At 41.3% G+C, this 27774-nt stretch overlaps 1 protein-coding gene across 4 annotated transcripts in view; it reads right to left on the bottom strand.

The window, feature by feature from the left end:
* TCF3 (transcription factor 3) overlaps positions 1–27774 on the bottom strand; it is a 104302-nt gene that overhangs the window by 25846 nt on the left and 50682 nt on the right. For all 4 annotated transcript variants that reach the window (XM_075283186.1, XM_075283203.1, XM_075283212.1 and 1 more), the window contains 3 exons: positions 21740–21869; positions 21459–21508; positions 3028–3127 (listed from right to left, as the gene is read on the bottom strand). In XM_075283186.1, coding sequence (XP_075139287.1) covers positions 3028–3127; positions 21459–21508; positions 21740–21869 — 280 coding nt within the window. The remainder of the gene's footprint in view (positions 1–3027; positions 3128–21458; positions 21509–21739; positions 21870–27774) is intronic.

Here is a 27774-nt window from a genome sequence, read left to right as displayed (position 1 = left end):
GGTCTCCCTGAGTAATCTTGGGGAAGATGCCCAATTGAAACCATACAGCCATTGCTGAACCATGATGCAGAAAAGCAACAAGGGCCGAATTGAGCAGGAAATCCATCTTCCACTGAGGGTAATCCCATTTTTTCCCCTTACCCTTTTTCTCTCCTGTTACCTGGGGCAAGTCAGAGAGGAGGCACTGGCTACAGTGATCCAATCCAGACGACTGATGGAGAGGGGAGAAAAAACCTCAAGCCTGGAGCTCTCTCTAATGGAGAAGGCAGACACACACTCTAAAGTGCCCAACAGAAACCTGGATAGTTCACCTATAGCCCAAGAAAGATACCCAAGCAGGGCAAGGGACCGCGATTAGGGGTACTTAAGCCAGCAACAGCCTGGGTTGGCTGATGCATGTGGATATCGTCATAGTTTTAAAGAGAAATGTGCACCAACACCACCTTTTGGAAGGTTGATTAATCCTAGATTAATGCATTGTTTTTCATAAAACCTAATAGCAGAATCTGAGGAAAATAGCCAAGCCAGAATGACTTCTCCAAAAGAAGAGGGACCCAGAGGAAAAGAGAGGGCCCACAGGGAGCCTACCTGACCTAGGAGCAGTGCCCTACTGACTGGAGAAGAACTGACACTCTGAAAGATAGAAGGTACATCTGGCAGTGTCCTGGAGGACGATTAGAGCTAGGTTCAGTTGAATGAAAGGAGGCCAAAGGTATCCTGCTGGTTTCTCTGCAGAACTTCCCTCTAGGAGCAAAGCCCGTGCTAAAGGCAATGTATCTATTTTCCTCCCAGAGGCCAATTAAAAGACTAGGAGGGGCTGAAAAAACCTGGGAAGCTGGGGGGACAGGGGATGGCTGAGGATGCAGCACCACTGCTGCAGTGAATGTGCAGGGGTACAAGAAAGGCACCGTAGGGCAGGAGTCATCTCTGGCCAGTGAGGGTAGACACCCCTCCACACCTCCCAGCAAAGGAAAAAATAAAGAAATAAAATAAATTACAGAAGACCCGCAAGCAGCTCATACCTGCCTCCTATGGAAATAGGCTAAAAATGATTAATCTATTGTCTGTGGAGGGGGTATAGTCCATCTGGGCGGCGCCTACACTTTTACTGTATTCCTAATGTCGGCCTTCTAGTGGCTGGGCTTATACCGAATGATATTAACAAGTAACTCAATTTTTATTTTAGATTAGCTTTGCTAGTTTGGGATAGAATAGATGTAGTAGTTAATAAAAAGAAACCTATATAATTCGGAAATTTAAATTATAGCCAATTAAAAATATTATGCTATACAGTGGGGCAAAAAAGTATTTAGTCAGTCACCAATAGTGCAAGTTCTACCACTTAAAAAGATGAGAGGTGTCTGTAATTTACATCATAGGTAGACCTCAACTATGAGAGACAAAATGAGAAAACAAATCCAGAAAATCACATTGTCTGATTTTGTAAGAATTTATTTGCAAATTATGCTGGAAAATAAGTATTTGGTCAGTAACAAAATTTCATCTCAATACTTTGTTATATATCCTTTGTTGGCAATGACAGAGGTCAAACGTTTTCTGTAAGTCTTCACAAGGTTGGCACACACTGTTGTTGGTATGTTGGCCCATTCGTCCATGCAGATCTCATCTAGAGCAGTGATGTTTTGGGGCTGTCGTTTGGCAACACGGACTTTCAACTCCCTCCAAAGGTTTTCTATAGGGTTGAGATCTGGAGACTGGCTAGGCCACTCCAGGACCTTGAAATGCTTCTTACAAAGCCACTCCTTCGTTGCCCTGGCGGTGGTGCTTTGGATCATTGTCATGTTGAAAGACCCAGCCACGTTTCATCTTCAATGCCCTTGCTGATGGAAGGAGGTTTGCACTCAAAATCTCACGATACATGGCCCCATTCATTCTTTCATGTACCCGGATCAGTCGTCCCGGTCCCTTTGCAGAGAAACAGCCCCAAAGCATGATGTTTCCACCCCCATGCTTTACAGTAGGTATGGTGTTTGATGGATGCAACTCAGTATTCTTTTTCCTCCAAACACGAAAAGTTGTGTTTCTACCAAACAGTTCCAGTTTGGTTTCATCAGACCATAGGACATTCTCCCAATACTCTTCTGGATCATCCAAATGCTCTCTAGCAAACTTCAGACGGGCCCGGACATGTACTGGCTTAAGCAGTGGGACACGTCTGGCACTGCAGGATCTGAGTCCCTGGCGGCGTAGTGTGTTACTGATGGTAGGCTTTGTTACATTGGTCCCAGCAGTTCATTCACTAGGTCCCCCCGCGTGGTTCTGGGATTTTTGCTCACCGTTCTTGTGATCATTTTGACCCCACGGAGTGAGATTTTGCGTGGAGCCCCAGATCGAGGGAGATTATCAGTGGTGTTGTATGTCTTCCATTTTCTAATTATTGCTCCCACAGTTGATTTCTTCAATCCAAGCTGGTTGCCTATTGCAGATTCAGTCTTCCCAGCCTGGTGCAGGGCTACAATTTTGTTTCTGGTGTCCTTTGACAGCTCTTTGGTCTTCACCATAGGGGAGTTTGGAGTCTGACTGTTTGAGGGTGTGCACAGGTGTCTTTTTATACTGATAACTTTAAACAGGTGCCATTACTACAGGTAATGAGTGGAGGAAAGAGGAGACTCTTGAAGAAGTTACAGGTCTGTGAGAGCCAGAAATCTTTGATTGTTTGTAGGTGACCAAATACTTATTTTCCACCATAATTTGCAAATAAATTCTTACAAAATCAGACAATGTGATTTTCTGGATTTGTTTTCTCATTTTGTCTCTCATAGTTGAGGTCTACCTATGATGTAAATTACAGATGCCTCATCTTTTTAAGTGGTAGAACTTGCACTATTGGTGACTGACTAAATACTTTTTTGTCCCACTGTATACTGATGTGTAAAGCCCTCAAATTGCCAAAGTTACCGAACCTTAGCTGGAAAACAGGTGATCCCTTTTGACCATTAATTTAACAACTAAATACAGAAGCATATGTGGATATCATATCCTATATATGGATATGTGGGCTTTTACCTGCCATGTAAAATGTACCAGGGTAAACAGAGTTAGATGGCTTTGAAGAGTAATTTCCACGGTCTCCACTGTATTCATCACCTGAATTGGCAGGGTATACCTGCAAACAAGCAGAAGGATATCAGGAAGAATGAAAAACTATTTTTTAATTTAATATACATTACATAATAGATTTATTAGCAAAAAAAGCTTTTGTAACTAACCAACATACTTAACTTTAACAAAATAATTTCTCTCTATATTATAAAAATAAATTTCTGTCTGTCTGTTCTTTATGCGTGACCAAACAACTAGACCGATCTTCCCCAAATTTGGCACACAGTTACTTCAGGTGTCCGGGAACATTTAAGAGGAGACCTCAACTCTCTCGGACGTACCGTTCCAGAGATACAGAATTCCCAAAACAATGACCCCCCCTACCCCCAAGCCAATACAAACTTGCAAGTCTTTCACTCATATTTCAACTGCCATAAACACGGTAACTCCACATACACAATCCAGCACTAATGTCCAAACAGATACACGCCTCGGAGGATTAGATACGTGTGTCAGCACACAGTACCACACGCTGGAGGATTAGATATGCACGTCAGCACACATTACCACACTCCAAAGGATTAGATACGCACATCAGCACACAGTACCACACGCTGGAGGATTAGATACACACATCAACACACAAAACCACATGCCGGAGGATTAGATACACGCCTCTGCACACAGTTCTACACGCTGGAGGATTAGATACGCGTGTCTGTACACGGTACCACACGCTGGAGGATTAGATATGCGCCTCACCACACATCAGAGCTTTACTCCAGGTTTCCATAGCAACCCAGCCATTTTTTTTCACTGCTGTATTTCAGCTTTAAAGGGGCAGGGCCCTGTGGATGACACTGTTACACAAGGTCACATTGACACAGCTTATCCATAGCAACCGATCGCAGGTTTTTCACTGATATCCAAACTGAGATACACATGATCGCATTACGGTTATGGACATACATGATCGCATGACGCTTATAGACACACACACAAACAACATACAAAATACACCAGTGCTAAACTGGCTAATTCTTTATGTGGCCACTACACAAACAAAAAATTAAATATACCCTTGTGAAGCCAGGTCCTCCTGCTAGTATAGGGTAAAGCCAAGTTCACATTTTAGAAAAGATATCTGTTTAATAAATAAGGTATGTAATAGTATAGACCATATTCTATATTTGCTTGCCCGTAGACTACCTACCTAAGTCCTATTAAAAATTTATTTTCAAAACTACCAGGTACAAGAAGCGACACACTTTTAAACCTAATTTTAACAAATGAACCTGACACCTTAACAAAAGTGGAGGTTGGGGGACATCTGGGTAATATTGTACATAACAGAATAAGTTTTCTTGTACACATTAAAAAGATGTTCAATACAGGAGGTTCAAAAACACTAAACTTCAGGAAGGCCGATTTTAACCAGCTAGGTTAAGAGAGGGGCTTAGCAACATAAACTGGGACAATATCCTCAAAGTGACAGGAACACAAAAAAATGGAACATTTTCAAAAACACTGTAAATAGGAGCACTAAAGAAAACATATACCCTATGGCAGCGATGGCGACCCTATGGCACGCATGCCAGAGAGGGCACGCAAAGTCCCCTCTGCTGTCACGCATGCGGTTGCCCGGATCGCTCACTAACGGGGAATCCGATACAGGATTACCCGTTAGTGAGTGATTGCTGCTTTCAGCTTTTTGTGCAAATACAAATAGTGTGACCTCTGCACTGGTGCAGGTGTGATGACGCAAGTCATCAGCACTCGATGTGAACAGGAGAGAGGACGCCCGGCGGCTTTTCAGGTAAGTATATTTGTGTGTGTACTGTGTGGGGAAGGGGGCTACTGTGACCATTTCATGCTGTGTGGGTAAGGGGGCTACTGTGGACCATTTCATGCTGTGTGGGGACGGGGGCTACTGTGGAGTATACAGGTATAAACCTTTTGCGGGGGCCACTGTGGAGCAGATTGTACTGTGTGTGGGGGCCTTTGCAGGGCAGATTGTACTGTGTGTGGGGGCCACTGCGGGGCAGATTGTACTGTGTGTGGAGGCCACTACGGGGCAGATTGTAAGGTGTGGGGTCGCTTCACTATTTATATCACACAGTATCTGTTTTATAGCAGACATGATATTAGTACAGGCTGTAATAACATTTCACAATCACTATAAAACAGATCCTGTGTGATGTAAATAGTGAACATTAATTGGTCAAAAGTACCAAATGCAGAGACCTTTACCTTTCAGTACAAGCTGTATAAAGCCCCATTCACATGACTGTAATTTGTGGGTCCGCAATTGTGGATCCACAGAGTTTTAAGGTTAAATTTCAGTGTTGGCACTCCCCGATAGTTTATTGAGTTTTGGGTTGCAGTTTGGACACTTGGTCTCAAAAAGGTTCGCCATCACTGCCAGGGGAAACTGGATAAAGGACGGCTTGTCGGCAGTCAAACCCCATTCATTTAATTTTTTTTTTTTTTTTTTTTTTTTTTTTTTTTAAAAGGTAACACCGGTGTCCGTATGCTGCCTCTCTGCCTGGAAACAGTTTTTTTTTTTTTTTTTTGCATGGACACAAAGTCATACATGCAGGACTTTGTGTTCATGCAAAAAAACAAAAACAAAAAACGGTTTCCAGGCATAGAGGCTGCATACGGACTCCAATGTCTCCTATTTAACCCAGGAAGAAGTGTGGCGCCGCCTGCAAAACACTAAAATAGACAAATCGCCAGGTCCAGATGGAATACACCCCCAAGTTCTGAGGGAATTAAGCATGTAGATAAATAGACAGATAGATAGTTAGATAGATCCTTATATCAAATATTCAAGAATTCAGTAATGACTGGGTCTGTTCCACAGGATTAGCGCATAGCAAGCATGGAGTCAATTTTCAAAAAGGGGTCTAAAAGCCTGGAAACTATAGGCTAGTAAGTTTGACATCTGTGGTGGATAAGATATTTGAGGGCTTTCTAAGAGATGCTATCCTGGAGTATCTCAATGTAAATAATCTTATGGGTTTACGAGGAATCGGTCCTATCAGACTAATCTGATCAGTTTCTATGAAGAGGTCAGTTCAAGACTGGAAATGGGTAATGCAGTGGACGCGATGTATCTGGACTTTTCAAAGGCTTTTGATTTTGTACCACATAAAATGTTGGGACTGGGGGAAAACACATGCATTTGGGTTCGCAACTGGCTCACTGATAGGAAACAGAGGGTACTTGTTAATGGTAAACATTCAAACTGGGTCACAGTCACCAGTGGGGTGCACAGGGGTCCATATTGGGTCCTCTCATGCTTAATATCCTTATTAATGACCTGGTAGAGGGTTTACAAAGCAGGGTGTCCATATTTGCAGATGATACTAAACTTTGTAGAGTAATCAAAAATGAGGAGGATATTAGAATATTACAAGGGGATCTAAGGAAACTGGAAGCATGGGCGAAGACTTGGCAAATAAAGTTCAATGTTGACAAATGTAAGGTAATGCATTTTGGTCGACAAAATAAAATGTATGATTATGTACTTAATAGGAGATTACTGGGTAAGACTGCCATTGAAAAAGACTTAAGACAAGAGAAAAAGGCAGACACTGAGTAAACTTATAGTGCAGTAGGTATGAAACTTTGATTTTAAATTTTACACACATATACAAAAGTTTGATCAGATGGCCTCTCACCTGTTGTGGTTGCGAAACAACGCTCACAACCACGTAAAAAAGCCCAAATGTAGGTGGAGGGAGCAGCACACCTATTGATCACCAAATACCAATAGATAGACAATGGAGAAGAAGATAATAGACGGCGCTCTCAGGTCAAACGAGCAACCTTTATTCGGAAGAGCGCATCATTGACCTGAGAGCGCTATTATCTTCTTCTCTATTGAAAAAGACTTAGGGATTTTGGTGGACAGCAAACTTATCTTTAGAGTAGTGTAAGAACTGAGAGACTATGGAACCCAGGTAGTGGTGATGGTGAATTCATTGAACAAGTTCAAAGAGGGCCTGGATGCCTTTAAGAGAACAATATTGCAGGTTATGGATTCTAGATTTTAAGGACCTGTTGATCCAGGGTTTTATACTGACTGCCAGATTGGACCATGGGAAAAATATGCAAATCTGTCTGGAGTCAGGAAAGAATTTTTCCTACTGAAATAGGGCAATTGGCATGAGCTTCATGTGGTTTTTTTTTTTTTTTTGCCATGCTCTGGATCAACACTGTAGGGTTATAGGTTGAACTTGATGGACTGTTGTCTTCATCCAACCTTATCTACTATTTAACTATGTAAGTGTTGAGCATCTCAAGTACTGCTTGGATCACACGTGAAGTCATAAACATTAATTTTATGCCTTATTACACATATGCTTTTATGAAAAACTGCATTCAGAAGAAGAGTTTCAGATGTGAAACTCAGCACGTGTGTTGGCTGGATTTACCGATGCACACCTCATGTCAGTAGAGACTCCTAGCAGTATAGTTATCTATGCTGCTAGGAGTCCCTGCCTCCCAGTGACATACTGTCCTCTACTGTAACCGTAAATGGACTTTCTGCCGTAAAAAGTTATAAAAAATCCACATAGATTCAGAGAGGTGCAAGTGTGTACAAGTCAACCTGCAAGTGAACAAATTTGCCTACAGTCAGCCATAAGTGCTTCAGCTCTTCTATGGAATCATCACCCAATGCTGCCCTTTTAGCAGTGATTGACATTTTCAGCCTCTGCCCATCTGTAGGCAAATCAGGTCTCAGCCCTGACACACTTGCAGGCTGATTTGAATACCCATAAAAATCATCCATTTGCGGCCACAAAGGCATGTTTCGGCTCCTATTAAAGTCCCCTGCAGAGCACCATTACTGGTTTGGAAGACATTCTAGACCCAACAGACTCTCTAAGTGAAAGGAAAATAAGTGAAGTTTTTCTGTTATAACATGCATTATATACATTCACAGGATTTTTGGAAGTGTACATAATCAGGCATCATTTTTCCCTAGCTGCAAATCAACACAATTACTCTGGGAACAACTCACAAGATCTTTAAATTTGGAGATACCCTGACCCACTCATGTAGGCAAAGTTTGTCCTTGTCACTTGTTCAGATTTTTAAGTTTGCCCATGTTCTTTAATCCTACATATCAATTTTAAGAATGGACTGTTCACTTGCTGTCCAATATAGCCCATCCCTTGATAGATGACATTGTCACAGTATGATCACCTCTCAAATAAATGTGAACAGAGAAAGAAAGATAGATTACAGACACTAAAATCTAGCATTAGACAATAATATGTTCTTTTATATGGTCTAATGTTTCAAAGTGTATGGTAAATAAATCTTAAATAATTAAACAAAAAACAAAACCTAACAATTCCATCATAATTCCTCATTGTGTAACTGTGGGTCAGTTGGTTAGCACACCCCCCCTGTACCATCTGCTCTACTATGGCACTCTGCCAAAAATTAGGGCAGCTGGGAGCAGAGGATGTTCCTCCATAATGGCAAATGGGAAAAAAATAGAAGCCAGTAACAAGAAATAAATAATGTGAACAGGGTTGCTGAAATGATAACACTCATAAGTAGTGCACACGATAAATAGACGGAATACAATACATAATACAAAAAACCTTTAACCAAAAGTAAGATTAACCAGAGTATATATTAGCATGTGATATATGGAGAAGGCATCTACTGGCACTGTGGAATTTGACTCCCCCCTCCCTATAGATATTTCCAGCTTCTGTCCCAGACTATAGCATCAAGTTTCACTGGAAACAGCTTAACCCCATGTTGTCTTTTGTACAGTTTAAACACTTAAGGATAGACTGTTACGCTAGGTTCACACTAGCGTTCAGGTTTCCGTTTTTCAGGTCCACTTGGACACTTCAAACGTCTTGTATGATGCAAGTTTCTGCTAAAAATCCATTCGCTGAACATAGTTTATCCTGATCTAGAATTCAGTAGAAAAATCAACAAATGCCTGCAAATGCAGCAATGGCTGTTTAAAATTTTAATTCAGACAGCTAACAAAAATAGCAAAAAAAAAAAAAAGTTGACAAAACTTCAGAATTCCATGCAATAAGTGTATATTTTTAGCACTGTGCTGCATAAAAAAAAAACCCATTACACATGTCTAAAGTAAGGAATACAGAGAGACCTGAAATGGTTAAGAGCTACTCAGGAAGCTGTAAATCACACAACCCCCTCCTCCCCTTCTCAGCCCCCTGTTAATGCTGGATTGGGAGGGGGTTCTCTCCCCTTTCAGTAGAGTGAAGTCATTTCCTCTGGTCTGTCTGGCTGGGAAAGTGAGGTGAGAGAGGGGGTGGGTGAGTGAATCAATAGCAGAGAGCTGAGACTGGAATCTTGACACAAACATGTATACTACTTAAACTATAGAATGCTATACACCACATGGGGTGATGTAAGGAAAACCTGCTGCCACTAGGTGTTCTTTTCCCCACATCTGAAGTTAAGCCATGTGTTTACATGTTACACAGGGAGGTGGTTGTAAAAAAAAAAAAAAAGACAAAGACTGACTTGAGTGTTGTTTTCCAAGGAGAAACCAGAATTTACGCAACTTAAATTTAGAAATAAAACTCAAAGCAACTACAGAAAAACAAAAACAACCCTTCAATTCCACACATTTCTAGAAATGCAAAATACATAAAACAATTCTTTAAAGGGAATCTGTCAGAAGGGTTTTCTATTATAAACTGGCCCCTTCATAAGCAGGATCATGTAATGACCTTTCCATTGCTTCCCTTCTGTAATCTTTTTGTTTGCAGCAATGTTAAGTTATAAATATTTGAAAACAAAGTCATACAGAAATTATCCTAAGTAGTCCCCCTGGTTGAGGAGCATCTTCAGCATAGTCACACCTCCTTGACATCTCTCTTACAGTCCAGTCACTTGATGGAGAGGTCACTCATGCTCAGGAGTAGTGATAGGCAATAAACCAACATGACTAAACTGTAGTTGCGCCCCCCCCCCCCCCCCCCTGTGACTACGAAGGTTAAATTATATATGACAGTTTTCAAAAATGTATAACTTGACTTTGCTGTGACAGAGGGATTATAAAGGAGCACCAGTGGAACGGAGATGGAGCCAATTTATGATGGGAAAACCATTTGAAAGGTTTCTTTTAAATTGTCTTTAAAGCAAGGTTTCCTGTACAGATACTGCTGCTGGATAATGCAGGTAAGAAAGAACTCAGTTATCCACAGCTTAGTGAAACTATGAATGGGTACTATGATAGAAAACTGAGTAGCTATATTGTAGTCCAAGTTCACACTGAAATCAAGAATATTTTCAGAGAGTAAGCTATTTGAGATTCACTCTGCAAATAGCAAATGGAACACTAGTAAGAGGAAAAAGCCAACAGAGTATTTAAGAGGTTGTCCCTTAAAGGGATTCTACCATTAAAAAACTTTTTTTTTTCTAGGTAACACTTCGGAATAGCCTTTAGAAAGGCTATTCGTCTCCTACCTTTGGAAGTGATCTCCGCCGCGCCGTTTGTTCAAAATACCGGTTTGTACCGATATGCTAATTAGTTCTCTCGCAGCGATGGGGGCGGGACCCAACGCAGGAGATGGGATGAGGGCGTCCCCATTGCTGCTCGAAAACTGACTCCAGCACCGCCTCTATCATCTTCTGGATCCGCCCCTTCCTTCTTCGGCTTGACGTCGGACGCCTGCGCATTACGCTCTGTTCGGCGAACTTCGACGAACGTACTGTGCATGCGCGAAATTGCGGTGTCGGCACTATGTCCGCGAGCATGCGCAGTACGTTCGGCGAAGTTCGCCGAACACAGCGTACTGCGCAAGCGTCCGACGTCAAGCCGAAGAAGGAAGGGGCGGATGCAGAAGACGGCGCTGGAGTCGGTTTTCGAGCAGCAATGCGGACGCCCCCATCGCATCTCCTGCGCTGGGGGACGCCCCCATCGCTGCGAGAGAACTAATTAGCATACCGGTACAAACCGGTATTTTGAACGAACGGCACGGTGGAGATCACTTCCAAAGGTAGGAGACGAATAGCCTTTTTAAAGGCTATTCAGACGTGTTACCTAGAAAAAAAAAAGTTTTTTAATGGTAGAATCCCTTTAAGGCCAAAGGCCATGAAGTCAATGGGAGGCTTTTTTTTTTTTTTTTTTCCAGCGTTGAAATTCCACACCAAATTCCTCACAATTTTCCTCCGTGTTAATGGACCCTTAAGCTAAAGGGGTTTTCCGGGCCAAAGACCCCCTTTTTTAGCCCTATTAATGGGTTAGTAAGTGCACCAAAATACTTTTAGCAGTGTTTTGAGCGGTTTCTGAGTTAATCTGGGAGCTAGTGGCATCCTCTGCATTTTTTTACATGGGTAGCTTCCTGCTATCTTAGCTAACAACTACCATGACAGGTGGGGAAGAGGGTTTAATTTAGAGTTTAATTTTTAATGTATCCCGAACAACCCCTCTAAATACTCTCCTCTGGTTAAACTACAGAGTTTTTCTAATTACTGGATCACCTCTTTAACCTGAATATAAACATTACATAATTTGCTAAGATGCCTATCCCAACATGATCAAAACACAATCTAATGTGTAAGGGGGCAACTAAAACAGTCCTATAGCAGGACATGTCGAATTGCACTTGATCCTTTATTACCACCGGAAATAAGCAGCTGTCCCCCTAATTAAAACAAACATGCATACATGTAACCAGTGATTAAAAAATCTGTAATGACTCCCCCAATCCCTAGGTATACAAAAATAAATACATTCAGGAACATTAAAAATTAGATTTTTTTTCTTGAAAGCACAGGGGGAGAGGAGATATTTATATTAAGTACTAGCAAGAGGACACGGCTTCGCACGGGTATATTTAATTTTTTGTTTGTGTAGTGGCCCCATAAGAATTGTCCAGTTTTGCACTGTTGTATTTTGTATATCGTTTGTGTGTTTCCATAAGCATCTGAATTCGGATATCAGTGAAAAACCTGCGATTGGTTGTTATGGAGACCTGAAATAAAGCTGTGTGTATGTGACCTTGTGTAGCAGTGTCATCCACAGCGCCCTGCCCCTTTAAAGTTGACGTAAGGCAGTGAAGAAAAATGGCTGGGTTGCTATGGAAACCTGGAGTAAAACTCTAATATGTGATGCTCTGTGCAGAGCCGTGTATCTAATCCTCCGGCGTGTGGTATTGTGTGCAGTGGTGCGTATCTAATCCTCTGGCGTGTGGAATTGTGTGAAGACGCGTGTATCTAATCCTCTGCCGCTTGGTACTGTGTGCAGACACACGCAATTAATCCTCCCACGTGTGGTACTGTGTGCTGACGCGCATATCTAATCCCCTGGTGTGTGATACTATGTACTGACTTGTGTATCTAATCCTCCAGCATGTGGTACTGTGTGCAGAAACGCGTATCTAATCCTTTGACGTGTGGTACTGTGTGCAGACGCGTGTATCTAACCCTCCCCTTGTGGTATTGTTCACAGTAGCGCGTATCTAATCCTCCAGTATGTGGTATTGTGTGCAGTGGTGTGTATCCAATCTTCTGGCGTGTGGTATTGTGTGAAGATGTGCATATCTGGTCCTCTGGCGTGTGATACTATGTGCTGACTTGTGTATCTAATCCTCTGGCATGTGGTTCTTTGTGCAGACACATGTATCTAATCCTCTAGCATGAGGAACTGTGTGCAGACGCATGTATCTAAACCTCTAGCATGTGGAACTGTGGGCAGACGCGTTTATCTAATCCTCTGGCATGTGATACTGTGTGCTGACCTGTGTATCTAATCCTCCGTAGTGTGGTACTTTGTGCAGACGCGAGTATCTAATCCTCTAGTGTGTGATAATGTGTGCTGACCTGTGTATCTAATCCTCCAACATGTGGTACTTTGTGCAGACGCATGTATCTAATCCTTCGCCTTGTGGAACTGTGTGCAGACGCGCATATCTAATCCTCTGACATGTGATACTGTGTGCTGATCTGTGTCTCTAATCCTCTGATGCTTATATCTCAGCTTGGATATCAGTGTTGGATTGTACATGTGGAGTGATCGTGTGTATGGCAGTTGGAATATTAGTGAAAGACTTGCAGGTTTGTTTTGGCTAATAGGGGGGTGGCAGGGTTTTGGGAAAGCTGTATTTCCGAAACGGTACATCCGAGTGAGTTGGGTTCTCATCTTAAACCTTCCCGGACATCTGAAGTATCTGTGTGCCAAATTTGGTGAAGATCGATCCAGTCGTTTGGTCGCGCATAAAGAACAGACAGAAATTCATTTTCATAAGATAGAGAGAAGAGACTATATGCCTGTTTTCTGTCATTAAATACACAAAGCACCGTTTGAAACTTTTTAAGGGCTACATTACATATTTTTGCAGTGATTTGCCACTCAAGCCACATTTTATACCACAAATGTGGGCATGTTTTTGCAAAGTCACAACACACTGAGCAAATTTATTTCTATTCGCGATAGAATCTCACTAAGATTATTTAATTTCCACGAGGGTCCGCCCCCAATGTAAACAACATGATGGAAGTTTTATTACATCATTTTTTTTTTTACCTTCCTGCGCATAAACATTTTTTTCTTCTGTTACAAAAGTAAACAAATATGACATTTACATTGAAGTCAATGGAAATGGACAAAGACATAAGGGTCATTACTCTTCTATAGTTGATGCCTCTTGTTCTCACTTTATGATGGATGACAACAACGGACATTAAGAAAAAAAGAGTGTGAAGTTAGCCTTAGCCAAAAACTCATGTAAATTAAGGCTGTACCTTCTATCAAGTTTTGTACATCTTGCTCCAGGGGCCTTTTTTTTCTTTTCCCAAACCAAGACCAATAAATGGAATGAGTTGAACAGAAGCGTTTCATTCAGATGAATACAAAAGTCATAGTGATCCCTAAAGTTTAACAGCCCATACACATATGCATGTCAGCTGACCATAAACTCTTCACTAAAGGCAGATTTTGGCAGTCATCTCATTTGCATGATCAGCTTTACTTTGAGCTGATATGACCACAAGGACAAACTTTTAAGGTTATGGTGGCAAAAATGCAACACATGAATATAGTTTAATTTCTATACTGTGCCTGTAAATAGGAACCTCAAGGTACTTTATGCACCAAGGTCCAGAAAGAGGACCAATTGAGGCAGAGACCCCACATTGCGGAAATGCTGCTTATTTTGTTGCAGATTTTGTTGCGGGTTTTGAGCTAAAGCCAAGAGTGGATTGAGCAGAAGGAAGAAGTATAAGAACTTACTATATATGTCCTATTCCTTTTGTAACCACTCCTGGGTTTGGCTCAAAAAATCGCAACAAAATCTGCAACTAAAAAAGCTGCATTTCCGCAGCCTAAAGGGGGTTCTCCCATCTCAGTCTTTCAGCTAGGCTGCCTGCAGTGTCTGCTTCTCACTTCCTGTATTTCTCTCCCTCCCTCCTGCTGAACAGGACAAACAACACTTCTGTAGGTCAGATAATATAGAGATTCTTGTACAGAATGGACTCAGTGTTAACTGTGTGTTTATATAAATGTGTGTATATATTACAGACCAGGCTTTATCAGCAAAACTGCAATTAACTGAACAGATTGTACTCTCTGCACTGAGTAAGTGAAGTCACTTATCCTATCTCCTAGGTCAGGGGTCGGCAACCCCTGGCACGCGTGCCAAGTCTGGCACGCGAGGCATATTTTGCTGACACGGCAGCCAGCCTGCAACTTTCATACACAAAATTGAGAGAGAGAGAGCGTCCTTTCAGTGCTCTGGTAGAGCTGAAGTATAGGACACGCCCCCTTCTCTCACTGCCCACCAATCAGAGGTGAGCCTCTCACTGCACAGGATAAGGGCTCCCTGGACTTGCTGCTACATGTGAGGAGCTCCTGCCGTCTGCAGCCCTGAAGAGGAGAGGAAGCTCCGGGGAGCAAAGTGAAAGTAAAAACACCAGGTACGTGTGTGTTACTAACTATTCTTAATACTGTCAGGCATTTGGGGTTATTACTTTAGTTTTAGTAACTCCATGTGCCTCACATTAATAGCAGTTAACCCAATCATGTTCCTCACATTAACCCCTGTGTGGCTCACATAAGGGTTACTGATATGTGAGACATGGAGGTACTAATAAGGGACCTATATAATGAAGATATTCACTTATTATCTCCATATGTCTCACATATTAGTGTCCCTTATATAAAGCACACAGGGGGTGAGGGACATGATGGGGTTCACTGCTATTAATATGAGGCACATTGAGTTGTAACCTGCAATGCACATGACCAGACTCTTTATTCACAACTGTGGATATAAGTACAGAACTATATATTTCAATTGACCCATATATACAGCCATTCTTTTTGTGGCTGTGTATCTGGGCCAAATTGAAGAGCTGAAAACTATGGAGCAGGTCCTATATCTGTCCTATACATCCACTATATCTGTCCTATACATCCCCTCTATCTGTCCTATACATCCCCTCTATCTGTCCTATACATCCCCTCTATCTGTCCTATACATCCCCTCTATCTGTCCTATACATCCCCTCTATCTGTCCTATAGCACCCCTATATCTGTCTGCATTTGCAGCCCTGTCAATTCATTTATAATGTATGTCAGTGAAAACCACATGCATGCCACTTGTAAGCAGGAGTCGTAGGGCTGAGGCCCCACGTTGCAGAAACGCAGCATTTTTGTTGCAGATTTTGCTGTGGTTTATTTCAACCAAAGCTAAAAATGGCTAAAGAAGGAATGGGAAATATATAGGAAGCTTCTTATACGTCTCCCTCCTGCTCAATCCACTCCTGGCTTAGGCTCAGAAAAACACAGCAAAATATGTAACAAAAAAAGCTGTGTTCCAACAACGTGGGGGCCTTAGGCTAAAGCCCCACGTTGCAGAAACAGCTTTTTTTTCGTTGCAGATTTTGCTGGTTTTTTCTAGCCGAAGCCAGGAGTAGATTGAGCAGGAGGGAGACATGTAAGAAGCTTCCTATATATTTCCCATTCGTTTTCTAGCCATTTTTGGCTTTGACGGAAAAAAAAATGCAGCTAAATCTGCAATAAAAAAGCTGCATTTTTGCAATGTGGGGCCTCAGCCTTAGTGTGATTCTATTGGGTGGTGACACTGTAACTAGATGCAATTATAGCCAAATCCAGTTCCTGGGCACCAGTGCGGCCAGTTTGTTGAAAGTGTGACACCCATTAATTCCTGGCTGGGGTTTTGCTGTTACTGCACCGCCAGGAACTAAAAGTGACAAATTAATCTGCGTTTCACTTAGGGGGCGTTCACACTACCGTCTGTGTCCGACAGCTAGTGTCCGCTGCTAATGTCTGTTCAGAATCTATGTGTGGCCATTAGCAGCGGACACTAGCTGTGTCTGTGACATTTTGCATTGATTTAAATGGACATCGGGTGCGTTCGTTTACTGTTCGTGGGTGTCCTTAAGTGTCCGTTCCTAAAGAGGTCCGACTTTTCAAGAAACCTACATGTCGGGTTTTGCTGTCCGCTTGAAAAGTCGGACATCTTTGAGAACGGACAGTTAAGGACACCCACAGACAGTAAAAGAACGCACCTGGTGTCCGTTTAAATCGATGCAAAATGTCACAGACACAGCTAGTGTCCGATACTAATATCTGCACAAGATTTTGAACGGACATTAGCAGCGGACACTAGCTGTCGGACACCGACGGTAGTGTGAACGCTCCCTTACAGAAAACTGAAGTTACTAACAGCCGAGGACTGGATGGAGCATACAGGTACATTGTGTGTCAGCTCTTTGCAGGTATGACCTTACTCTGCTCCCCGTCACATACATTACCACTAATTGTGGGTTACGCATGTACTTACATTGCTTCTAAAGGAAAAGAACATGTGTATCTAGGCAAATAGTGGTAAACGCATGTGGCTGGGAGCGCAGTATGACAGCACCCCTATGTTGTGGTTTGTGTTATATGACTTTAGTGTAGGTGTCGTCAGCTTTACAATTATTGCCCGGCACTCCGAGGACCTCATCTTTGATTTTTTTTTAATTTAAATCGGCACGCCAAACAGAAAAGGTTGCCTACCCCTGTCCTAGGTTATAGCAACACTGTGTAAACAATGGGAGGAATAATTCACGTTGCAGGCAAAGAAAGCAGAATTTCTAAAGCAATATATGTACAAAAGAGCTTCAATTTACATAAGCTACCAGTATAGATAGGATCCTTGAGATGGGACAACTCCTTTAACCACGCCAGATATACATATTAGTATATAATTCTGTTGTGCTGTTCCTCTATTAGTCCTCTAAAAAAGTATGAATAAATTGACAACCGAGACAATGCAGTTAGTGCCAGACTATGTAGGGACACACCTCTTTGACAACAGGAATGGCTCCTGTTAGTTAATTAATAATTTCTTGAAGGAATAATAAAATAGCACAACATACAGTTCTAAAAAGGATGCTCCAGAATTGTTATTTCATGAAGCATACTATTGGCATTTCATACAAGCATGTGAGGAATGGTGAAGGAATTGTTTTTGAAAGAAATCGATTATCTAGAATTAGAATACCAATGAAAACCAACTTTTATTTTCTAATTGTAGAAATCTTTATTTAATTTTCTGTCCATTTACACAGATATGCTATTTGCCTAATGCTGCTGCTTCGTCCAGAGCAATTCATTCATTGACTTCTATGGGATGTGGTGCAGAGGTGCTGAGAGTCATTTGCTTTTTGGCTTATTGCTGCCATGTTTACAGAAGGAAATTATTGGTGAAAATGTAGAATATTTGTTTGCTGATTATTAGCACATGTAAGAAGGCCCTTACTTCTGTTTGGTTTACTGATGTAATCACAAGAATCAAATAAAACTGGGTATAACATTCTCACCAGAAGATTATGTCATAGCCTAGAAGTTATGTTCATCTTCTACAAATCTGAATAGCACCTCCATTTTCATGCACTACAGCTCCAATGGTTCCTCACCCCTCCTCTCTCTGACATTAGCCAACATTTAGTACTTAGCGTAAATTTACACAGTAATGCAGTTGGAAAATGCACCAGTTTTATCATAGTGGTGCATGCTAGATGATGAGCATTATTCGACTGTCTAGACTAAGTTTATATCACCTATGAGCTAGCTCCAAAATTTTGAAGCAGATATGGCACTAACTTATTATATCTACGCAGATACAGATCAGTGGCCTAAAGTTAGATGTGACATTTTTCACATAAAATGTTCCTATATTAGCCTAGAATTAAGTTGCAGCTTCCACTGTAACCTCCCCTCCTCGATCCCCCCCCCTCCCTCAAACTTCAATTCCTACACGCTCCTCTATCACAAGGTGCAAGGTAGAGTTGTAATTTTGCGTTATCTTCACTATATAATCATGTGACACACAACCCCTTTAAGGCTGGTCTTACACGACCGTATTGAATGTACAGTACGCAGACGTCTGTGTCCTGCTGCACTTGCCCTAGTGCAGGCGTGGGAGCTGTGCAGTAGAGGTGGATTATTGCTACAGAACACAAAGCAGCACTGGAACTATGGAAAAGAGGGAGGAGCCGTCCTGCAGGAAGAAGCCTAGATGGAAGATAGGCAAGTATGATGGAGTTGATTGGGAAAATGGTGGCGGTGGGGGGTTAGTAGTGAGGTTCCAGAAATGGGGAAAAGGATAGTCACTAGATAACCAGAAAATGTCCCTGGTGTGGTCACGGCAGCCAGGATTCGAAGAAGCAGCCTGCCTGGCTGTCTGCCTATGCACATTCCACATAAGGGAGCCTATGTTCATGTGCTGCCATACTATTTATACCCTTTACAGTACACTGCACTAGGAATTAGAGATCCCAAGTTCAAAATCTGTAGTTGTCCGCTCTATACAAATCCACAGTTCTCGCCCGATTTGGGTGAAATTTGGCATGCCCCCTCTCCATGCACAGGAGAAGAATACTGCGCACGTTACATCTTGCTAGCGTCCCCCCGTCATGAGATTGGGGCCCCTAAATTTAGGCCCTATGCATATAATGGGAAGAAGTGAAAGTGAAAGCACTGAAGGGAAAACAACAGTTGTGACTGACAGGGATGGATTATAGCAATGGTGACAAAGAGTCGCTGCTAAAGGGGCCACACCACCACACACACAACCATTTCACACACACCATATAAACATCGCACAGACAGCACACATACACCAACCCACAAGCACACCACCACACAAATACCACCCCACAAATACCACATGCACATCACACACGCATGCACGCAAGGACCACACATGTACGCAAACACACTCAGATGGATGCACACTATGTACAAGGACGAACAAAGCACATGCGTACTCCCACACAACTACAGCACACATGGACACTAGCACTGCGCACGCACAAACATATGGATCACATGCGCACAAACACATATACACGTACCACACACTTATACATACACATTGGTCAGGTGAAAACTGCCTCACAGTAAGATTGTCATTATTGCTTTCTATACAGGGAGCTTTCATCACTGAAGCCCTACAATAGAGAGCTGTGTAACTGGAAACCAATTTAACTTTTTTGTCCGTGAACTCCTTATAGATTACACTGGAGGGAGGGGAAGGGTTGTACTATGTTGTTAATTGGGTGTAAATATTTTAGATGTTTGTGTAAGGTGCATAAATTTAAATTTTTGATAAAAAAAAAAAAAAAAAAAAAAATAGCTTACAAAATAGTTGTAATAGTTTATACTACATAATATGTATTGAATATGTAAAATCAATAAAAATATTGAAATGAAAAAAAAAAAGTTGTTGAAATTATTAAAATGCCAAAATAATAAAAATTCTAAGCATATCTAACAACAGTTCCCGATTCTGTGGGACATTCCCGGATTCGCAGTCTTATCCCACAGTCCCGGTCAGCGGGAGGTATGTCCCGGTTTTATCTCATCTGCCTCCAGAGTTGAATACATAGGTGAGTAAAGCAGGAGCTGTCACAGCTCAGCTCCTGCTTTAACGCTGCGATCTGGCTCCTGGATGTTTAGGCGCGATGTAATGAAGTCACTCACATCACGCCTACAACTCTGTAAGTGAGACTGCGGAGAGAGCTGCAGGTAGCGAGGGAAAGGTGAGTATCAGTGTTGTTTTGTATTAAACATTGAGGGAGAACATAATGAAGGACGCCCATGAAACTAGGGGCAGATGAAGGAGGGGGGAGAACGACATGAAAATGGGGGCAGAGATGTAGGGGGGGACATGAAACTGGGGACAGAGATGGAGGGGGACATGTAACTGGGGCAGAATAGGGCGAGACATGAAACTGTGGGAAGAGATGGGGGCATGAAACTGGGGGCAGAGATGGAGGGGGGACATGAAACTGGGGGAAAAGATGGAAGGGGCTACATGAAACTGTGGGAAGAGATGTGGGGACATGAAACTGGGTGCAGAGTTGGAGGGGCATGAAACTGTGGAAAGAGATGGGGGGACATGAAACTGGGGGCAGATGGATGGAGGGACATGAAACTGGGTGAAAGAGATGGAGGGGGGGCATATAATTTACGGGTGACTGTAGGAAGATTATACTGTGTAGGAGCACATGAAAAATGAATGAGAATGGGTGGAGTGAACATAAAAGTGGGCAGAGCTAAATTTGCCATGGCGCACATTTTGTCCTTCTTTCTGTTCTTCAAAAGTTGGGAGGAAGTGGAAAAAATTCACTGTATCACTCTGAAAATGTCAATTACAGTGTGACACTGAAAATTTTACTTTAACCAGCATAACTAACAATTTAAAATATTTTCCGTGAGCGAAGCCATGGGTATTCTACTAGATATAATTATACACACACAAGAATTCATTTTTATAATATATATATATATATATATATATATATATATATATATATATATATATATATATATATATACACACATATACACACACACAGACATATACATATACACACACACACACACACACACACACACATATATATGTAACTACACACACACACACTGCATTGTGCAAAATAATGCATTTTTGGTCAGTCCAAAGAATAAAAATCCCTTACATATCTCCATCAACCAAAGAGTAAAAAAAACAAAAAAACAAAACAAAGTTATAGATGTCAGAATGTGGAGATCCCAAGAAAATCATTCGCCATAATTGTAATGACCAGGTGGACGAAGTTGCCAGTTGTCATTTATACACAATAGATAGAATTATGGTATTTTTCACACGGACCCCCAAAAACATTAATAAGAACTAATCAAAACATTATAGGTACCCCCAAATGGTGCCAAAGAATAAGGGGATGTGGGGACGGTTTAGGAAAATATGGAAGGAATTAAAAAAAAAAAAGCATTAACATACAAAGTGCCCTGTGTCCTTAAAGGGTTAATAAATGATAATATCTACATAAAAAATTATAGCATATAATGAACACCACTTACAGATGAAGGAAGTCCTGGAGGCACCTTTCGAACTTTCTTGGGTTGCACATCTGCAGGATGATAAAATGATATGGTTACTAATGCAGCAATACTAATCAAAATGACAATTATTACAAGAAAGACTACAGTTAATCAGCTGACTCTCCTGCCCACACAAGCATAGAGGTTAGATATAACCCAACAAATATGGAACACAAATATATGCAGCAAGTCCACCTGGCCAGATAGAATTGGTCTGCTAACCACTTTGTTTATTACAGATAAAGATGGAAAATTTATACCAAGGGTGCCATCTCCTGGACGCCGCCTTGAGCTGGTTGGATATGAATAATATTGTGAGGCTCCTTTTCCTCCACTGGGTGAAAGTGCATTGGGGTTATTCATGCCTAAATCACCAGGCAAAAATCCAGGCTGAAAAAAATAAATAAATATATCTTAAAAAAACAAAACAAAAAAAAAACTAAAGTTACAAAAGTAACTTATAAAAGACAGACATTTAAATTTCTATTCATTTTAATATTTACTGTCATTTCAATCACAATGTGTTAGGGGAATTTTGGAGGACATTTTTGTAACAGTTTATTGGGCGATTGTGCTTTCCTTTCTTAAAAAAACAACAAAAAAAAAACAAAAAAAACATAAGCTCTAAAGTCTCCTCTTAGCAATGCTCTGAGTGTTGCTAAGGACGGTGTAAATTCACTACACATAGTATGTTCTATACACACTATACTACACATTCCTTACACTATCATATCATCTTATCTCCTTGCCATAAACAATGGATTCAAAAAGTCTAAAGACCTAAAAAAAAAAAAATATATATCTAAAATTCAGACATGTACGTGAGGACACATGACATTTAGGTTTCTCTTGATCATTTTTGGAATGTTCGTACACCTTGGTTGGTACCACCTGTGGTAAATTTAGTTGATTTAACATGACTTGGAAAGACACAGCCCTTTCCATATAAGGGGTTACAGCTGACAATACAAATCATAGTAAAAACCAAGCCACAAGTATGAAACAGAGATTCAACAGTAAGCATTCTTGAAGAGAAACAATCCAAATATGAAGCCCAAAGGTCTAACTGGAATGGGGCTTTAGAGCACCATACCAACAATTTAACTGCACAACCCGAATAAGACCTACACTTCTTGTTGGCACCAAGTTTTAATCACTGGTTTATTAATTACATACGTTATTATTTCTTATGGAGTCTAGATCACAAACTGTGGTAAAAATCCATAGAATTAAAAAAAGAAAAGTTTTAGAAACTGTCTTAAAAAAAAAAAAAAAAAAAAAAAAAAAAAAAACAGAACAAAAGAAAAACCTAACATGGATGAAGAGTGATAATAATGTGGTTCTCTACTGTACTATTATGAGCATGCTACATGAGACTTTAAAGAGTACCTGTCATACCCATTTCCCCGTTCTAACTTTATTATATCTTAGGTCAACCCATGAGATCTACTATGCAATTTTTTATATTGAATGCGACATCGAAATGTTTTACTCAATAGGCTAATGAATTCTTGTCCCTGTTTTACCTACTTGTTTACAGCCCAGTCCCTTGCCCAGCAAACAGGCAGGATGAAAATTATTAGAGTGGAGAGGTCAAGATGGGGGTGTAGAGCTTGACTTCTGACATTTGCTCACCCTCTTAACTACTAAAGATCTCATTAGAATACCCATGATTGACTCATAAAGGTTATTACATTTTTCCACTTAAAATATACAGAAAAAGGAATTTTGCTTAGAGTCACCGACCACCATTTTGTTTCCTGCACCAACATTTATAGCTGATTAATGATATCGCTGAAGGTGCTGGAGTTCAAATCCTTCTATTACAAAGCACAAAATCCCCATTTCCCTTTTCACTGCCAACTAAAAGCTGTATAAGTCTGCATGCAGTAAGCTCCTAAATCTTTTTTCCAGAAGCAGCTGCAAGCAGACAGAATTTTATATTGTAACTCTATGGCCATGGATATTGATCTATTAAGATGTTTGAATAATAAGTTTCCTTCAGATGTTTCCCTGTAGTTTAAGTCATTTAAAAGGAAAACCTTCAAGTGTGGCTTTTAATAGTTTTGCACACATTTCCCCACTGCCAATGTGAAAAGAGAGGGAAAATATAAAATAAAATACTGCAACTATTAAGCAATAGTTATCAAGCAGCATATATTATGCAGTTTTCTTCCACACCAGTGCAGGTAACCATTGGAGAAAATAAAGAAATCTTATGGCTGGTGATTATGACCTAAAATTCACTATTAAATAAAAATTACCTCAATTATGATTAACAAACCGTTATTTTAGGACAGTTTTACATGCCATGCCCCCTATTTATAGGCCATGATGTTGAATTTTTGTTTTGGTTATTCATGTATTAGCAATCATGGAACTATGACTGACAAGTTCTGAAATGTGCTGCGGTGCTATTCATGCAAGAGAAATCTTATAGTATACAGTTAGTGATATCCTTTAGCAATAGCAGTGTGAGACAGCATGGCAGGGATGCAAAATAACTGATGGGAGTAAGTTCACAACTATTGAATTGACTTTCAATTTCAGTTATTTGTCCAATCCTAATAATATATTGTGAATTTAATTAGTAAATTTGTGAAACAGGAAAATAAGATGAGGGTTCAGAGAGGGAGTACAATATGAAATGAATGCCGGTGAAGACTTGTTCTTCAGCATCCGGGGGAATACAAAGAAAATAGCTTGGAATACGTTTTAGTAAAGCAAGATGGGAACTCTAGTTTGCTACCCAACCGGACTACTGAAGCCAAGCCATCTCCTGCTGGGACTGAGGTAAAGAGCACATGCTGTTCTATGAATAATGACCCTAGAGCCTTCTCTCAAGATATGTGCCCATACACTGAAAAACGCCTTAGGAAGTCCATCTTGATGTGGATTCTTTGCTGAAATCCACCTCAAACATATACATGAGTTTTCCCGTCAGATTTTTGTCACTCATTAGGAAGGAAAGAAGGAAGGAACACACCCCACATACTCCTCTTTCCCCAGTGCGTGGTCTGGTCCATTGTTGTCTTCCAGGGAAGACCTGACCGCATGTGCCCAATAATGTCGATCAGTGACCTCAGCAAAGGGCACATGGTGTCCCGGGATCTCTTCCCTTCAATGGAACAGATCCAGTATGTCACAGCCTACAGTTTCTTTGAGAAGACACCAGAGCAGCAGAACCGGACCACGCCGAGAGGACATCAGAGCACTGGGGACAGGAGAGTATGAATTTTCTTCACCTCCCACAGACTATTTTAAAAATATTTTTTTTTGCTCAACCATATGGCCAATACTACTCCACTTCCATACTAACACTATAATATATCATTTATTAAATATAACTAATAAATTGTGCCTGAATTTAACTAAAAAATAAAAAAATAACCCTGAAACACACCTCTAACTTTCAGACTTTTTTTTTTGTTATATTCAATAAAGGTTATATTTTATAGTGTTCATGTGTGGTAGTTTTGGCAAGATGGCAAACTGTATATTGATTTTTGTCAGTGGCAGAGGAAAAAAACATTTGATGTAAAATAAGAAGAATACTTTTTATTTCCACAGATTCCAAAAGAAAAGCCAAATATCAGCCCTAATAGCAATCCTTATGTAATTCTTACACATTGCCAACATGCACGTATGAAAAAAACAAAACAAAACATACTTTTGGGATAGCGTCTTAAGACGCAACTGTAGTGAGGATCAAGTATTTAAAAGGGATTCTATCATTAGAATTCCCTTTTTTAACTAAGTACACGTAGGAAAAGCCTTTGGCTATTCTTCTGTTACATTTATTATTCTGATCCGCGCTGCCATTCCTGAGAAATATATTCCTTCTTCCTTATGTAAATAAGTTTTCAGACAGGACTGGGGGTGTTCCCCTGTGCTGTCCGAAAATTCTCCAGCAACGCTTCCATCTTCTTCTCCGGACCACCTCTTCTCCCACTTCACCGTCTAGTCTTCATCCAAAAGCGCCGACTGCGCATGTCCCTCGGCCACTTCCCTGTGGCCTCTCCCGTTCGGTCACAGGAAAATGGCCAACGGACATGCGGAGTCGGTGATTTTGACTGAAGATGTGGCTGATGACCTGGCGAAGAGGATGCAGTCCAGAAAAGAAGACAGACGCGTCGCTGGAGAGTTTTTAGATAGTACAGGGGACACCCCTGTGATGTTTGAGCGCAGGGGAAAGCCCCCAGTGCTACATGATAACTCATTTACATAAGGAAGAAAAAACATATTTCTCAGGAACTGAATAAATAATCAGAATAATAAAGGCAAGAGGAGAATATCCTTAAGGCTATTCCTACATGTACTTAGCTAAAAAAGGGAATTCTAATGCTGGAATCCCTTTAAGCGCCACGCACAAGAACCAACTCACATATTAAAGTTAAGAGGTTATCCCAGAAAAAAAAGACAAAAAAAAAAAAAAAGAAGGATATCCTGTGGATATGAGACCGCATGAAAAAGTGATCCAAGGAACTTAATTAGGTCCAGAAAAAGATGTACCGTATTTTCCGGACTATAAGGCACACATAAAAACCTACGATTTCCTCAGAAATCGTAAGTGCGGCTTATAGTCCGGTGCGCCTTATATATGGATGGAAGCGGCGGCAAAGTCTGCGTGCCGCTTACATACATACATAAAAGGCACCGTAAGGGTGCATTCACACTACGGAACGCCGGCGTGTATCACAGCCGTACACGCCGGCATTACAGCAGGGCTGCCGGACACTTCCTATTCATTTCTATGGGAGCCGGCATGCGAGCGCTCCCCATAGAAATGAATGGACAGACACTTCCCATTCATTTCTATGGGAGCCGGCATGCGAGCGCTCCCCATAGAAATGAATGGAAAAAAGCAGTCCATTCATTTCTATGGGGAGCGCTCGCATGCCGGCTCCCATAGAAATGAATGGGAAGTGTCCGGCAGCCCTGCTGTCACGTCGGCCTGAAACAGAACGTGAAACTTACCGAGCGGTGCAGGGCGGGCGGGCATTCAGGCCTCCTCTTCCTCCGATGTCCTGACCACTTCCTCCGGCGCTCGCGAACTGATAATGGCCTGGGCGCATGCGCAATATCATAATGCTTCTACTACGGCTACTGCGCCCAAGCCATTATCAGTTAGCGAGCGCCGGAGGAGGAGGACGGAACATTGGAGGAAGAGGAGGCCTGAATGCCCGCCCACCCTGCACCGCTCGGTAAGTTTCACATTCTGTTTCAGGCTTTTATTTTAAAACGGGGGGTAGTTTAATCTAACTTTTACGGTTGGGCTCTATCAGCATGATTTTGCTGATAGAGCCCCTCCTCGCCTGCCGAGCACTTCCAATAGAAGCGGCTGGCACGCGGGGGGTTAAGCGGCCGCTGGCAAAGTCTGCCTGCCGCCGCTTTCAATAACATATAATGCGCACCGGACTGCGGCTTATAGTCCGGTGCGCCTTATATATGAACCGAGACGGACTATAAGGCGCTCATGGGCAATGCGCCTTATAGTCCAGTGCGCCTTATAGTCCGTAAAATACGGTACTGATAGTCGGATTCGACTAGTTACTATGATTAATTGTAAGCTATATACTGGAGATATATTGGAGCATACTTTTATGTCAAAAAAAAGTTAGAGGATCATATTACTAAGAAACCTGCAACTAGAGCGAGAAACTTTGAGATTATATAACCAGGAGTCATTTCAGGAGACCCTCTAAAACATCACAGTCTGCCAATAAATTGAACAGGTTCACAATCTTGTAAATTCTTGTTTCGGGTCGGCTTATACTCGAGTATATATGGTAATTCTTTTTGAACACCAGTATCTATATTTTGAGCAATAATTAAATGTAATTTTTTTCTTCCATTTTAAATACCCCAGTGTTCATAACCCCTGAGGTGGCAGACGGCACACCTCATATGAAACTGTTGTAAATATCCTGCATCATTTACACCAGACTGCTGGCACAAATGATAAGTCTGGTGGGTCTAAACTAGAAAACTGATGTAAGTTATTTAGATAGGGGTTGCTCCAGGGAGTGCTTTTTTTGCATAATGCTGTATATATAGTATTGTTTAGAGTTCTCAGTGATCACAAAGGGGTTATGGGTATTCAAACACAGGGTTAAAAAAAAAAACCCCTTCTGAATAGATATCGCATGTAGCTTTCTAGTGGCATGCATTAACTGCTTATTCATGAACTGTTTTTGTTTGGTAAACTGTGCCATTCTATAATGTCTATATATACACAAATTTATATTAGTTAACATTTACCTTGGAAATGGGCCAAGCTTAGATACGGCAGGTG

This window comes from Leptodactylus fuscus, chromosome 1, assembly GCF_031893055.1.
Source record: "Leptodactylus fuscus isolate aLepFus1 chromosome 1, aLepFus1.hap2, whole genome shotgun sequence".
In the NCBI taxonomy this organism is placed as follows: domain Eukaryota; kingdom Metazoa; phylum Chordata; class Amphibia; order Anura; family Leptodactylidae; genus Leptodactylus; species Leptodactylus fuscus.
Note: the sequence above shows the minus strand (reverse complement) of the source record. Positions and strands in the feature narration are given on the sequence as shown.